Source organism: Bison bison, unplaced genomic scaffold (genome assembly GCF_000754665.1).
Source record: "Bison bison bison isolate TAMUID 2011002044 unplaced genomic scaffold, Bison_UMD1.0 scf7180017864283, whole genome shotgun sequence".
Taxonomy (NCBI): Eukaryota; Metazoa; Chordata; class Mammalia; order Artiodactyla; family Bovidae; genus Bison; species Bison bison.
In genome coordinates this window covers 1,016,688-1,031,803 of record NW_011494855.1, presented here as the reverse complement: position 1 = coordinate 1,031,803, position 15,116 = coordinate 1,016,688, and the positions used below count along the sequence as shown (strand labels likewise).

The 15,116-nt window shown below is 39.7% G+C and overlaps 1 protein-coding gene across 1 annotated transcript in view; it reads right to left on the bottom strand.

The window, feature by feature from the left end:
* Positions 1–15,116, bottom strand: part of ERICH3 (glutamate-rich 3) — a 121,375-nt gene that overhangs the window by 35,870 nt on the left and 70,389 nt on the right. Inside the window, 2 exon segments of the mRNA XM_010849425.1 lie at positions 3,084–3,385; positions 12,185–12,371. Coding sequence (XP_010847727.1) covers positions 3,084–3,385; positions 12,185–12,371 — 489 coding nt within the window.

The following is a 15,116-nucleotide window of genomic DNA, read 5'->3' as shown; positions in this document are numbered from 1 at the left end:
AAAAGCTATGTCAAACCTAGACAGTGTATTAAAAAAGCAGAGACATCACCTTGCCAACAAAGGTCCATATAGTCAAAGCTATCGTTTTTCCAGTAGTCTTGTACTGATGTGAGAGTTGGACCATAAAGAAGGCTGAGCTCTAAAGAATTGATGCTTTCGAACTGTGGTGCTGGAGAAGACTCTTGAGAGTCCCTTGGACTGCAAGGAGATCAAGCCAGTCAATCCTAAAGGAAATCAACCCTGAATATTCATTGGAGTTGACTTACTGGGTATTAAAGGTAGCAGAGTATGCCACCACACACTATGCCACTTGGGCATAAGGATTATTTTGAGCTGAAGGCAACTGAGAAGTTGTAAATAGAAGAGCTCTCAGCCCTCATCCTATTTCCCTAAAAGCAAGGCATAAATTTTTCTCTTAATTAATTAATTTTTTTAACTGTGCTGGGTCTTCCTGGCTGTGAGAGGGCTTTCCCTGGCTGCCGAGAGCGGGGGCTACTCTCTACTTGTGGTGCCCAGACTTCTCATTGCGGTAGCATCTCTTATTGTAGAGCAAGGGCTCTAGAGTACATGGCTTCAGTAGTTGGGATGCACAGGCTTAGCTGCCCCTGATAGCATTTGGGATCTTCCTGGACCAGGGATCAAACCATGTACCCTACATTGGAAAGTGGCTTCTTAACAACTAGACCACCAGGGAATCCCAGGATATAAATTTTTGAAGGTGTCTCCCCTTTCCTCTCTCCCAGGAAGGACAGAAGTTAATCATAGGAGGCAACTCTGATCCTTAACAGCCCAGAGCTGGCACCAAAGAAATCAACATAAATTTCACTGAAACTAGCCCTTATATAATGTTAGTTTCCACATAATATTTGCTTTCCCACAATTTGCTGTCCCTGAAAGCTCAAAGTTCTTTTCCTTTGCCTTGTTGCTTCTTGAAAAAATGTATGATTCTTCTATTAGATGCCATATAAGCCCAAGTTCTAACCACCACTTTGAGTTACTCAGCTTTGGGTGCTCCCGTCCATATGCACAACGCACCTGCTAACACGCTTCTGTTTGCCCTTTTTGATCTCCTATTGGTTTTATTTACATGGACACAGCTAATGAACCTGAGATGGGTAGAGGGAAAGCCATTTTTCCTTTCCTACAGTATGAATCCTAGCTCTGCTACTTTCTCTCTGTATGTCTGAGCCTTATTTTCTTAAAATGGAGAGAGTAATAATATCTACTACCTCAAAGGAAAGCTATGACAAACCTAGACAGTGTATTAAAAAGCAGAGACATTACTTTGTAGCAAAGGTAATGTAGTCCATATAGTCAAAGGTCCATATAGTCAAAGCTTTGGTTTTTCTCATAGTCATGTACAGATATGAGAGTTAGACCATAAGGAAGTCTGAAATGTCTTAGAATTGCTTTTGAACTGTGGCACTGGAGAAGATTCTTGAGAGTCCCTTGGACAGCAAGGAGATCCAACCAGTCAAGCCTAAAGTAAATCAACCATGAATATTTATTGGAAGGACTGATGCTGAAGTTGAAGCGCCAATACTTTGGCCACCTGATGGAAAAGACCCTGATACTGGGAACGATGGAGGACAAGAGGAGACAAGAGTGACAGAAAATGAGATGGTTGGATGGCATCACTGACTCAATGGGCACAAGTTTGAGCAAATTCTGGGAGATAGTGAGGGCAGGAAAGCTTAGCATGCTGCAGTTAATGAGGTTGCAAAGAGTTGGACATGACTTAGTGACTGAACAACAGCAACAACATCAAAAGATGAGGATGTGTGTGTATATATATAAGGTAAAGAGATACATATATACACACATACATATATATATATGTGTATGTGTATGTTTAAAGGGGAAAGAAGGGAGGAGAAGGAGGCAGAAGAGGAGGATTAGAAGGAAGAAGATGCAGAGGAAGGAGGAGAGGAGGGAAGGGGAGGGGAGGAGAGGGAAGGCAAGAGAAGAAAAAAATAAAAAAACAAGAAATGCAGACAGGCTCCAGGACCCCAGGCCTATATTTTCAAATGTTTTCAGTTATGGAATATTCTTTCATTGTATAATCATACAGGCTGTGCCTTCCTGATGCCAAAGTATCAATTTCATCAGAGCAAATACATCAGTTCAGTTCAGTTCAGTTTAGTTTCTCAGTCATGTCCAACTCTTTGTGACCCCATGGACTGCAGCACACCAGACCTCCCTGTCCATTGCCAGCTCCCAGAATTTACTCAAACACATGTCCATTGAGCCTGTGATGTCATCCAACCATCTCATCCTCTGTCGTCCCTTTCTACTCCTGCCTTCAATCTCTCCCAGCATCAGGGTCTTTTCAAATAAGTCAGTTCTTCTCATCAGGTGGCCAAAGTATTAGAGTTTCAGCTTTAGCATCAGTCCTTCCAGTGAATATTCAGGACTGATTTCCTTTAGGATGGACTGGTTGGATCTCCAGTCCAAGGGACTCTCAAGAGTTTTCTCCAACACCACAATTCAAATACATCAGATACTGAAAAAAATAGGTAAAATTCTGGTCTCTCCCTGCAGAAGTGAACAGAGCCTCTGCCCACACAGATACAAATCTTCCCTGACTCCCCTAAAAGCACCTCCAACCTCCTGGAGTTAGGCAGCCCTCCTCTAAGACAACTTACACAGAGTGAAAGTGAAAAGTCGCTGAGTCGTGTCCAACTCTTTGCGACCCCATGGACTGTACAGTCCATGGAATTCTTTAGGCCAGAATACTGGAGTGGGTAACCTTTCCCTTCTCCAGGGGATCTTCCCAACCCAGGGATAGAACACAGGTCTCCCACATTGCAGGTGGATTCTTTACCAGCAGAGCCCAACTCAACAAAGGGAGCCCAACTCAACAAAGGGAGCCCAACTCAACATGAGGAGCCCAACTCACATAGAACTCCTCACAAAACAGTGGAGGAAGGTGATCAGGGAGAGTCCTCCTTGCAACAGAGTTGCCTGAGGATCAAAACTGAGTAACAACATTTAATGGATATTTTTGCAAATTTTCATAATTACATTCTAAAGACTTCAACAAAAGAACAGCAACAACAAAAGAAAACCGTGTCATGCATTACCGTATTTAAATATGTTTTCTTGGTCATCTTCCCAGACATCTTGCCCTGGTTTTTCTTTACATTCCATTTCTTCCACAGCGGTTCTCACTTCACTGAGCCCTGCGTGTAGTTCTTGAGCTGAAACAATGGCTGAAGCTGAGGCTTTGCTCCCCTCCATCTCTCTCCTTCTTGGTATCAGGTACTCTCTATCCTTTCTCAGTTTCCCCTCACCCTTCTTCTGTCCCTCTTTTTTCTCAGCGTTCTTTTCTTTCCTGGGTTTTGGAGAAGTTGTTTTTTTGTCAAGGCCCATTGCAATAATGCACCTAGGAAAAACATTAACATAAAGAGTGATTAATCTTTATGCACAGCAGAACCGCAAAGATCTTTAAACTACTTCTCTTACCCCAGTAAGAAATGTTACAAGAAACATATTTATCATAGTGTACATAATTACAAATTAACTACTTTTTCCTTATTAATATAACAATCTTGTAAGTAAACACAAAAAAATTCGTAGTTTTACCTACAATAATAAAAAAGAAAAGGAAGCAACTTAATAACTATGAATTATAGTCTCAAACTAAGCTTTGTGCCTTAAAGTATATTTTTGGCTCTATAATAGAGTCAGGTAGAGAGATAGAAATTTAAGTCTTTAAATTAGAATTATGTGATAAATGGACATTCAGGTTTATCAGAAAAAGGAAGCTGAGATAATAGTTATCAGAAGACGTCATTCAATCTTTGATAATGTATTATTCCAACATCACAATCAAAAAAAAGACTTATATATAAAGTTGAATCTAAATAATTGACTTTTTTTTAAGAAACACAGTCAAATATTTTCACACCCTTTAAACAAATACTTCAGGAGCCTGAACGCTTATTGTAATAGAATTGTCATCATTACTTTTAGAATGGTCTTTTGAAGCCTGTGGGCTTCCCTGATGGCTCAGACAATAAAGAATCTGCCTGCAAAGCAGGAGACCTGAGTTCCAATCCCTGGGTCAGGAAGATCCTCTGGAGAAGGGAATGGTAACCCACTCCAGTATTCTTGCCTAGAGAATTCCATGGACAGAGGAGCCTGGTAGGCTACAGTCCATGGGGTTGCAAAGAGACACAACTGAGCAACTAATACATAACAACTTTGAAACCTGTACCACAATCTTTTGTTGATTTTTGTTTGCAATAAGTTTTTGTGCTTTGAAAATGGCAGTGATCTCTAGAGGTCATATGGTCATTCAAATTCAAATCTGGTGAGCCAGCAGATGATATGAATGTATTAAGACATTAAAAAATATTTTTAAAAATCAGTTATAAAAAAGATAAGATCAATAAATTCTTCTATAGTTTTTTCCTGTTTCTCAAGATAATATCAAAATAGGAATTGTAATTATGATAATACACATTAATAAATATAGTGACTATGATAACAATAAAAGTATCAAGTGCTCCTTCTGTGCCAGTCTCTTCGCTAGGTACTTTGTATACATGATCTTATAGGATACATTCCCCTACAGACCAATTAAGAATTATCATCATCACTCTACAAACGAGGAAACTGAGGCTTTAAGGGTTCCATGACTTGCCCAGTTTTACCCAGCAGGTCAATGATGAAACTGGATTTCAGCTCATGACTATTAGACTCCGTCACCTCACAGTCTTCTCAGATGACTGCTTACACAGACAAATGTCACACGGCCGGGCTTACCACCAGGGCAAGTACTCACACTCTCACCAGAGACTAACACAAAGTGAGAAGTTTTTACCAAGGCCTAGAGACAATCTGTAACCCCAAAGAGGTTCCTGGTAGTTACTGGTCTCCCTACTCCTCCTCTAGAACTTTGCCCAGTTATTTCTCTCCATGTCACACAACTCATGGTGAACTGAGCCAATTAGAGTGGGATTAGAATGTAGTCAAGACTTGTCAGTCCAGGAAGAATCAAAACAATATGTAAAAATCTGAAAATCGTCTCAGTGTGAATCAAAACTAATGGCAATCTCTTCAAATGAAGATCGTGCTAAATTTCAGCCATCCCTAGGCTAGCAGTAGCAAATATGAGGGCTTAGTTAATCACTTATCCTTTCACTATCTCCCCATAAAATAAGGCTAAATGGATAGGCACTCAAAGTAACTATCAGGGGCTGTGAAAAATGGGATAATAAGAACACACTTACCTCACCCATATTAGCATGATAAAGTATTTCTCAACTATAATGATGATATACTTAGCACATTGCTTTCCTTGGAATAAAGGTGTCATGAATCTTCAAAGACTATGATTACTAGCATTGCCTTCTGTTCAAGCTGTTCTTCCCTTATCAATGGCAACACCAAATCCATTGATTTGGAGCCTCTGATATGCTGTTACTTTTAGTTTATGTTGTGACTGTGTAGAGGCTTTGATGCCTCCCTACTGCCTGTGCAGACGTTTTATGGCCCATCTGCTTAAGGGAATTAGACAAACAAAGTGGGTAACATCTGTGCTCTCCTCGTCACTGACTACCTATTTGACTTCTGAGTATAATTTGAGGTGTTGATTCTGATTACTGAAGCTCAAAGCAGTATGCATTCTACTTGGTTAGGCAATTTTTCTTCCTGTGTTTCACTTTAGCAACTGAAAATAACTACCATGCCTCTTCAAAGAGGTCCCATGATTGAGGGATGGGTACCAGTGTGGAACCTCCATACTTTGGTAATGAACACTGCTGAACTTTTCTTGTTTTCTAAGGACCTCAAAACAGGTAATTCCAAATCACTTTTTAAAAATAGAACTCCCTATTGTTTTAGTTGCCCTTCTTCTCATAATAAAAGTTCAAGGAACCAGTATGTTTTAAATGAATTAAAATGAACTTCATTTTTAACAAACTGGGAGAAGGAAAGCACATCTCTCAAAATAACTAAAGAAAGGTATTATTATGGGTGTGACAAAAGTTACAGAATATTATAAGTGATATCAATCTCCTGAGGGATAGTTTTAACTTTTACCGGAGTTCTGCAGTGTTGGTGCTTCTGGAATAAACAAAGTCATCTCAAGTAGAGTAGAACCAAACAAGCAAGGCTGTAGCCCTCACTGGTCCAACCCTGCCCCATTTAAACCAATCTGCATTGAATTGACTTTCACCTGAGCTGCAGCACGGACACATCAAATGACACCACATGTTCTACTTGGGACATTCACAGATTTCATTTGGAGAAATTATTATGAAGCTAACAAAACGCTGGAAACCAATGTCCTATGACAACTGTGCATTTTAGTTGAGGGTCAAGAGTTATCTGGAGTAACAGGCAAATTCAGCCTTGGAGTACAAAACAAAGCAGGTCAAAGGCTAACAGAGTTTTGCCAAAAGAAAGCACTGGTCATAGCAAACACCCTCTTCCAACAACACAAGAGAAGACTATACACATGGACATCACCAGATGGTCAATACTGAAATCAGAATGATTATATTCTTTGCAGCCAAAGATGGAGAAGCTCTATACAGTCAGCAAAAACAAGACTGGGAGCTAACTGTGGCTCAGATCATGAACTCCTTATTGCCAAATTCAGACTTCAATTGAAGAAAGTAGGGAAAACCACTAGACCATTCAGGTATGACCTAAATCTAATCCCTTACAATTATACAGTGGAAGTGAGAAATAGATTCAAGGGATTAGATCTGAGAGACAGAGTGTCTGATGAACTATGGATGGAGGTTTGTGACATTGTACAAGAGGCAGTGATCAAAACCATCCCCAAGAAAAAGAAATGCAAAAAGGCAAAATGATTGTCTGACAAGGCCTTACAAATAGCTGAGAAAAGAAGATGCAAAAGGCAAAGGATAGAAGGAAAGATATACCCATTTGAATGCAGAGTTCCAAAGAATACCAAGGAGAGATAAGAAAGCCTTCCTCAGGAATCAATGCAAAGGAATAGAGGAAAGCAATAGAATGGGAAAGCCTAGAGATCTCTTCAAGAAAATTAGAGATATCAAGGGAACATTTCATGTAAATATGGGCACAATAAAGGACAGAAATCTTATGGACCTAACAGAAGCAGAAGATATAAAGAAGAGGTAGCAAGAACACACAAGAAATATGCAAAAAAGATCTTCAACCCAGATAACCATGATGGTGTGATCACGCACCTAGAGCCAGACATCCTGGAGTCTGAAGTCAAGTGGACCTTAGGAAGCATCACTATGAACAAAGTTAGTGGAGGTGACAGAATTCCATTTGAGCTACTTCAAATCCTAAAAGATGATGCTGTGAAAGTGCTGCACTCACTATGCCAGCAAATTTGGAAAACTCAGCAGTGGCCACAGGGCTGGAAAAGGTCTGTTTTCATTCCACTCCCAAAGACAATGCCAAAGAATGCTCAAACTACTGCACAATTGCACTCATCTCACACGCTAGCAAAGTAATGCTCAAAATTCTCCAAGACAGGCTTCAACAGTGTGTGAACCATGAATGTTCCAGATGTTCAAGCTGGGTTTAGAAAAGGCAGAGGAACCAGAGATCAAATTGCCAACATCATGGAAAAAGCAAGAGAGTTCCAGAAAAACATCTATGTCTGCTTTACTGACTATGCCAAAGCCTTTGGCTGTGTAGATCACAATAAACTGTGAAAAATTCTTCAAGAGATGGGAATACTAGACCACCTGACCTACCTCCTGAGAAATCTGTATGCAGGTCAAGGAGCAACAGTTGGAACTGGACATGGAACAACATACTCTTCCAAATCAGGAAAGGAGTACATTAAGGTTGTATACTGTCACCCTGCTTATTTAACTTATGTGCAGAGTACATCATAAGAAATGCTGGGCTGGATGAAGTGCAAGCTGGAATTAGATTGCAGGAAGAAATATCAATAACTTCAGATATGCAGATGACAACACCCCTATGGCAGAAAGCGAAGAAGAATTGAAGAGCCTCTTGATGAAAGTGAAACAGGTGAGTAAAAAAGTTGGCTTAAAACTCAACATTCAGAAAACTAAGATCATGGAATCTGGTCCCATCACTTCATGGCAAAGAGATGCATCAACATGGAAACAGTGAAAGACTTTATTTTTTGGTCTCCAAAATCTACAGATGGTGACTGCAGCCATGAAATTAAAAGACGCTTGCTCTTTGGAAGAAAAGCTATCACCAACCTAGACATATTAAAAAGCAGAGACATTTCTTCACCAACAAAGGTATATCTAGTCAAAGCCATGGTTTTTCCAGTAGTCATGTATGGATGTGGGAGTTAAAGAAAGCTGAGCGCCAAAGAATTGATCCTTTTGAACTGTGGTGTTGGAGAAGACTCTTGAGAGTCCCTTGGACAGCTAGTAGATCCAACCAGTCCATCCTAAAGGAATCAGCCCTGAATAATCATTGGAAGGACTGATGCTGAAGCTGAAACTCCAATACTTTGGCCACCTGATACGAAGAACTGACTCCTTTGAAAAGACCCTGATGCTGGGAAAGATTGAAAGTGGGAGAAGAAGGGGACAAGAGAGGATGAGATGGTTGAATGGCATCACTGACACAATGGACATGAATTTGACTAGGCTCTGGGAGTTGGTGATGAACAGGGAAGCCTAACATGCTGCAGTCCACGGGATCACAGAGTCGGACACAACTGAGTGACTGAACTGAGTAACTGAATACACTTTACTCTTAAATATCAAAACCATTTTATTTGTTGATGTTGTTCAGTCTCTAAATTGTTTCTGACTCTTTGAGACCTGATGGACTGCAGCATGCCAGGCTCCTCTATTCTTCAGTATCTCCCAGAGTTTGCTCAGATTCATGTCCATTGAGTCATGTTTTCATTGACTCCATTGAGTCCGATGTTTTCATTGACTCCACTGAATCATGTTTTCATCAGACTCCATTGAGTCTGATGTTTTCTAACCATTTTTTCCTCTGCATGCCCTTCTCCTTTTGCCTTCAATCTTTTCCAGCTTGAACATTTCAAAGAAAGAAGCTAGAGGAAACCAAGTGAAATCATATAAAGAATTGTACAGATACTCCTAAGAATTGAATAGGAGAGTAGATGCCATCAATCAGATTTGGGTACTGATTATTAAACCTCCATAGAAAGTGTTTAGGACCAAACATTTTACAGCTTGGATTTATACAGCAATTCCCAGTGAGTGCTATGTGTTCACACATGCGTGATTGTATGAGAATTCATTAGCTTTCCTGCGAGTTAAACAGAAATGTGTTAAATGACTTGCCCACAAATATGGAGAATGCGTATTTGACTTGGAACAGAAAAGCAACTGCAGGCATGGCCTAAGTACACCTCAGCATTCCCACTACTTGCCCTAGACCATTCACTGTGCCACTTGTACCTCTTCTCTCACCTATAATTTCCAGATTCTTCCTCCCTTAGCCTTAACCTCAGCTGACAAATTCTTGTTTGACCAGAAAATAGAGACAATCAGCAGAGAACTTCCAGGTGGTCCAAAAACATCCACCAGTTTACATCTCTTTCTGCCCTATAGCCATCTTTCTTCTTGTTATTTCATCTAAGGCTAATACCTCCATTTGAGCCCCAGGTCCCATCTCTTCTCATCTACTCAAGCACTAAATATCTCCCTCTATATCATGCCTGATCAATGCTTTTCTTCCTCAGGTATTAATACTATCTATCAGCTTTTAACCATATTATAATATCTCCAATCTTAAAAAATAATAAGTCCCTCTTGGGCCCCTGCATCCTCCCTCCTGGCTGCCACCCAATTTCCATCCTTCAGAGCAAAACTCTTTAATAAGAGCTGTCTATAATCTCTGGCCTCAGCTCTTCTCCAATTGTGTATTAAACCCACTCCAATCAAACGTGCATTCCTACCACTCCCTTATAGCAACTTGTGTCAAGATCACCAATAACCAACACATTACCAAACCATGCTCAATCCAGAGTCTTCACTTTGCTTCACCTAGCCACACGTTGGACCCAGTTGATCATGCCTAATTCTTTAAACATTTTGTTCATTTCCAGGACATTGCTTTCTCTAGGTTCTCTGTCTAATCATTGGCCTTCCTTCCCTAGGCTTTTTTCCTGGTTCCTCTTTATCTTCCTTCCCTTTGAATGAAAGTGACAAGAGCTCATTACTCAGACATATTCTCTTTCTGCCTTCCATTCTTAAGCAGATTTATCCCATCTTATGACTTTAAATGCCATCCATATGTAAACCATTCTCAGATTTATATCTCCAGCCTGGACATCTCACCAGACAACAGATTAACTGATCCAACTACTTATTCAACATTTCTACTTGACTCCAACTCAATGTATCTAAAACCAAAATGCCTTCCTTCCACTCCCAAACCTACATCTTCCAGTCTTTCCTGTGTTAACTGGGCATCTTTCGAGTTGTTTAGGCTAAAAACTTTTCAATCACTCTGACTCAGCTCTTTATCTCATGCCCTGCATCCAATCCATCAATAAATCCTATAAACCCTACCTTCAAAATTCATCTAGAACCTAATTTCTTATAACTCTTTCCACTATTGCCTTGCCTCTAGATTAAAGTAGTTTCCACCATTTCCCCACCCTCCCTAGTTTATTTTTTCCATAAGAGCTACTGTCAGATCATGACAGGCCATTGCTCAAAACCTACCTTAGAGGCTTCCCATCCCCCTCAGAATAAAAGTCAAAGTCTTTGCAGTGACCATAGGACTCTGCATGACTTGACCCCACTGTCTCTCTGACCTCATCTTCTATCATTGTCCCATTCCTCATTTGTGCTCTGACCACACAAGCTTACATACACCAAGCATAATCCTGTCTCACACACTTTGTCTATGCTTTTCCTCTACCTGAAAACCTATTTTAAAAAGGGAACATTTTTTCTGGTTTCTGCTTGAAAGACATCAGAGAGGCTTTTGTTATCCATCCTACATAATAGAATACTGCCTTCTGACCCTTTATTCCTTTTATCTCCCTTACCTTATCTTGTGTTTATGTTTATTACCATCTCATATATATTAAAAGAAGACAGAGCACCAAAGAATTGCTGCCTTCAAAGAACTGTGGTGCTGGAGAAGACACCTGAGAGCTCCTTGGACAGCAAGGAGATCAAACCAGTTGATCTTAAAGGAAATGAACCTTGAATATTCTTGAAATCAGTCCTTGAAAGGACGGATGCTGAAGCTGAAGTTCCACTATTTTGGTCACCTGATACAAACAGCTGACTCATTGGAAAAGTCCTGATTCAGGGAAAGATTGAGGGCAGAAGGAGAAGTGGGCATCAGAGGATGAGATGACTGGATGGCATCACCAATGCAATGGACATGGACTTGGGCAAACTCCAGGAGATGGTGAGGGACAGAGAGTCCTGGCATGCTGCAGTCCATGGTGTTACAGAGAGTCAGACATGACTGGATGACTGAATAACATACATTAATTGGTTGGTGTACTATTGGTATATTGGCATTGATTTATTGGTATATTACTTGCACTTCCCCAATCAGAAGACACTCCATGGGTCAGATTCTTTGACTGGCTTACTCCCATGTTCTATCTTGGCACAGAATCAATTAATTTTCCATGAGTACTTTCAGGAGAAAGTTAAACAAAGCCTACAAGAAAATGTACTGATCTCAAATAGAATGTCCAATATGAAAACTGATAAATAGTAGTCAGAACTGACCTGTTTACATGTATTTTTTTACGCCTGAGATTGAAACTAGTGGCATGAAAATGATCTTTGGGCAACACAATAATGCAGGCATAACTCTAATACACATAACCTATAATATCCAATTGTATAAGCTGGATTCTTGACACATGCTCTGGAGCTCAACCCAAAATCAATTACTACAAGGAATGAGGTGGGAAAAAAGCCTCCCTCTTTCCCTTTAGAAACAGAACTTAAGCATCACGAGGAAAGGAAGGGGCAGAAAAGAAATAGAATTTGAAACACCACCAGCTTTTATCCCCACTATATAATACAACTGAAAATCTACTTTCATCTTATAATTTTAAATACAACACACAGGATTGTGATAAACAACCTTAACCCTAGATATTTTAGGCTCATCTACATTAATATGATTCTTAACAAATTGTGCTGAGAAATACATCAGTAAAAGCATACAAAGGAGCATGTAGCAAAACCTGCCCTCTCCCAAAGGACATTTGTTTCCATACTTGTAACAAGGCGACGATCTCTCGACACACACAAACCCGAAGTAGCCTCGTTTGCCTCCAAGTCTGGAACCTTTTCGATGCTTATATTCACAGCAGGAGCTTAACCTGTTCACCTGTATCCCATTCAGGAAAAAGGTGAGGCTGAACGGGAAACCTTGGTGCCTTTTGGAAATAAACTGAAAGGTCTCTGGAATTTAAAAAGGAAATACATTAGTGAAAGCAACTGACCTTGAACTAGCATGTTCTAAATCACATTTTTCTGGTAGATAAATAAATATTATTTTCTAGATCTCCTTTTTTTTTTACTTGAGGACAATTTTTAATCACAAAAACACATTCTTTTACATATATATAGTATAACAAATACTCCAAGGTATTATAAAACTCTTTGACTTGTAATAAAATAATAAAACCTAAAATTATATGAACACTTAATATGGCCAGACATTACGCTTGATTACTTTGGATGTATTATTTCTAGACAACCATATGAAGTGTAGATACTACCATCATCAGTTTCTATAATGCAGAAATTTAAGTTTAGATGGATTCAGTAATTTAGCCAAGATCATACAGTAGGAGAGTCAGTGTTTGAATCCAAACATCTCTCTGGACTCCACACCTCTATGTTGCTATGCTATCTACCAATAAAGCACGTAATGAAAGGTGACTATGAGCTCAGTGATGCTTCTATATGACTATCTTTTAATTCAGTAGTGTTTTTAAATACATTTATTTTTTAGTGGTGACTCAAAACATCCTGATACATATATGGATGAGGCAGAATCATTCTATCCTTAGTCCACTCTCAGTTCTGCCTAGATTTGAGATCCTTTCTTGATCCCCTACCCACCCAAAAGTCTCACCAATAAATTAAGAACCACTGCTTGTAATTAACAGGTTTTAATCATTCCATGTCTCTATAGTGCTATTTGAAGAAGTCTCACCCTAGACATTCCAAAACCCAATTCTCCAGGTAAGAATACCAGAGTGGGATGCCATTTCCTCCTCCAGGGGATTTTCCCAACCCAGGGATCAAACCCACATTTCTTGTGTCTCCTCCATTGGCAGGTAGATTCTTTACCATTAGAACTACCTGGAAGCCCTCTAGCAGGGAAGAACATGCCATAAGTAAACTGCAGTTTCACGGTCAGTGGAGGATGACTTGATTTGGAAAAAAAAAAACTAAAAAACTTTGGTCAGTGGCATTATGAGTAATAATCTACAATCTCAGAAGCAAATTAACAGGGAAGGTCAGAGGTTCTTCTAACCATGAGATTGTAGTTCTAATTAGAGGAAGCAACAGGTCAGCAGACTAGCCAGAAATTTAACAGGGAGATACAGGCAATAAGGCAGTCACAGACACATTCAATAAGCTTTCCACACATTCCCCAGCTAACTGGAAGCAGCATGGATTGAAGTAGGCCCAACCTATTTACACATCCCTGTCCTACTGGGAACTTGCACCTGTGTACAAAGGAAATATGAGAGCCTGGTGGAAAATAAAAGTTGAAACATACCTGAAAACTGTCTGAACTTTGAATGTACTCCTGAACCCACTATAGTGGGTTGAATATTGCCCTCCAAAAATTCATGAATACTCAGAACTTCAGAATGTGACCTTATTCTGAGATAGGGTCTTTGTAGATATAATCAGGGAAGGCTCAAGATGAGATTATCCAGAATTTGTTTTGTCCTAAATCCGATGACTGATGTCCTTATAAGAAGAGAAGAGGATACACACACACAGATACGCAGAGAAGAATGACACGTGAGGATAGAACCACAGGTGGAAGTGATGGAGCTGCATGCCATAAAACACAAAGGATTTTGCTAAGGATCACCAGATGTTGGAAGAGGCAAGGAAAGTTTCTCCCCTTAAGCTTTTAGAGGGAGCATGACCCTGCTAAGACCTTAATTTTAGACTTCTAGCCTCCAGAACCACAAGATGATAAATTTCTATTGTTTTAAGCCACCAAATTTAGGAGCATTTTCTATGTCAGCCCCAGGAAACTAATAAACCTACAGAGAGATTCATTGGCAGAAGACAGAGGGTATATTGGCTCAAAGTGTTTACTCTGACAAATCATTGGATGATCACTAAACTATGAAAATAGAGACAAGCCTAAGAGATTAGCCTAAAAAATATAAACAAAATTAAAAATAATCAGAGCAGAGACATTAATAGCTATATACCAATGAAAGAGGGCATGAACTTCAGATTTGTTCTAGATAAGCTACTAAACAACAACAAAACCAAGAATAACTTTCCAGAGGGAAAGTGGAATTCAGAATCCACAGCTGCTGTAATACATGATCTAAAATGTCAAGTTTTCAACAACAGCAAAAAAAAAACCTCAAAAAGAAACTGGAGAGGGTGTGACCCATTCTTAGGAAGTGAAAGCCATCAAACCCACTCCTAGGATGTAGCTCAAGAGAAATGGTAACTGATGTTTACACAGAAATCTTGTCTTTGTAAATCATTGCAGCATGATTTATAATAGTCCCAAACTGGGAAAAGTGCAAGTGAAGTGAACTCACTCAGTCATATCTCTTTCTGACCCCATGGACTGTAGCCAACCCATGGTATTTTCCAGGCAAGAATACTGGAATGTGTTGCCATTTCCTTCTCCAGAGGATCTTCCCAACCCAGGGATCGAACCCAGGTCTCCTGCATTGCAGGCAGACTCTTCACTTTCTGAGCCACCACGGAAGCCCACCAGGGAAACAATACAAATGTCCACCAAATGTTACCCATTCATTGGGTAAATGAATAAAATGTGGTAGATCCACAAAATAGAATATATTCAGTGCTATGAGAAGAGAGCAACTATTGATAAATGCTACAATGGATGACTCTCAAAAATACTATACCTATGGCTGATTCATGTTGATGTATGGCAGAAACCAACACAATATTGTAAAGCAATTA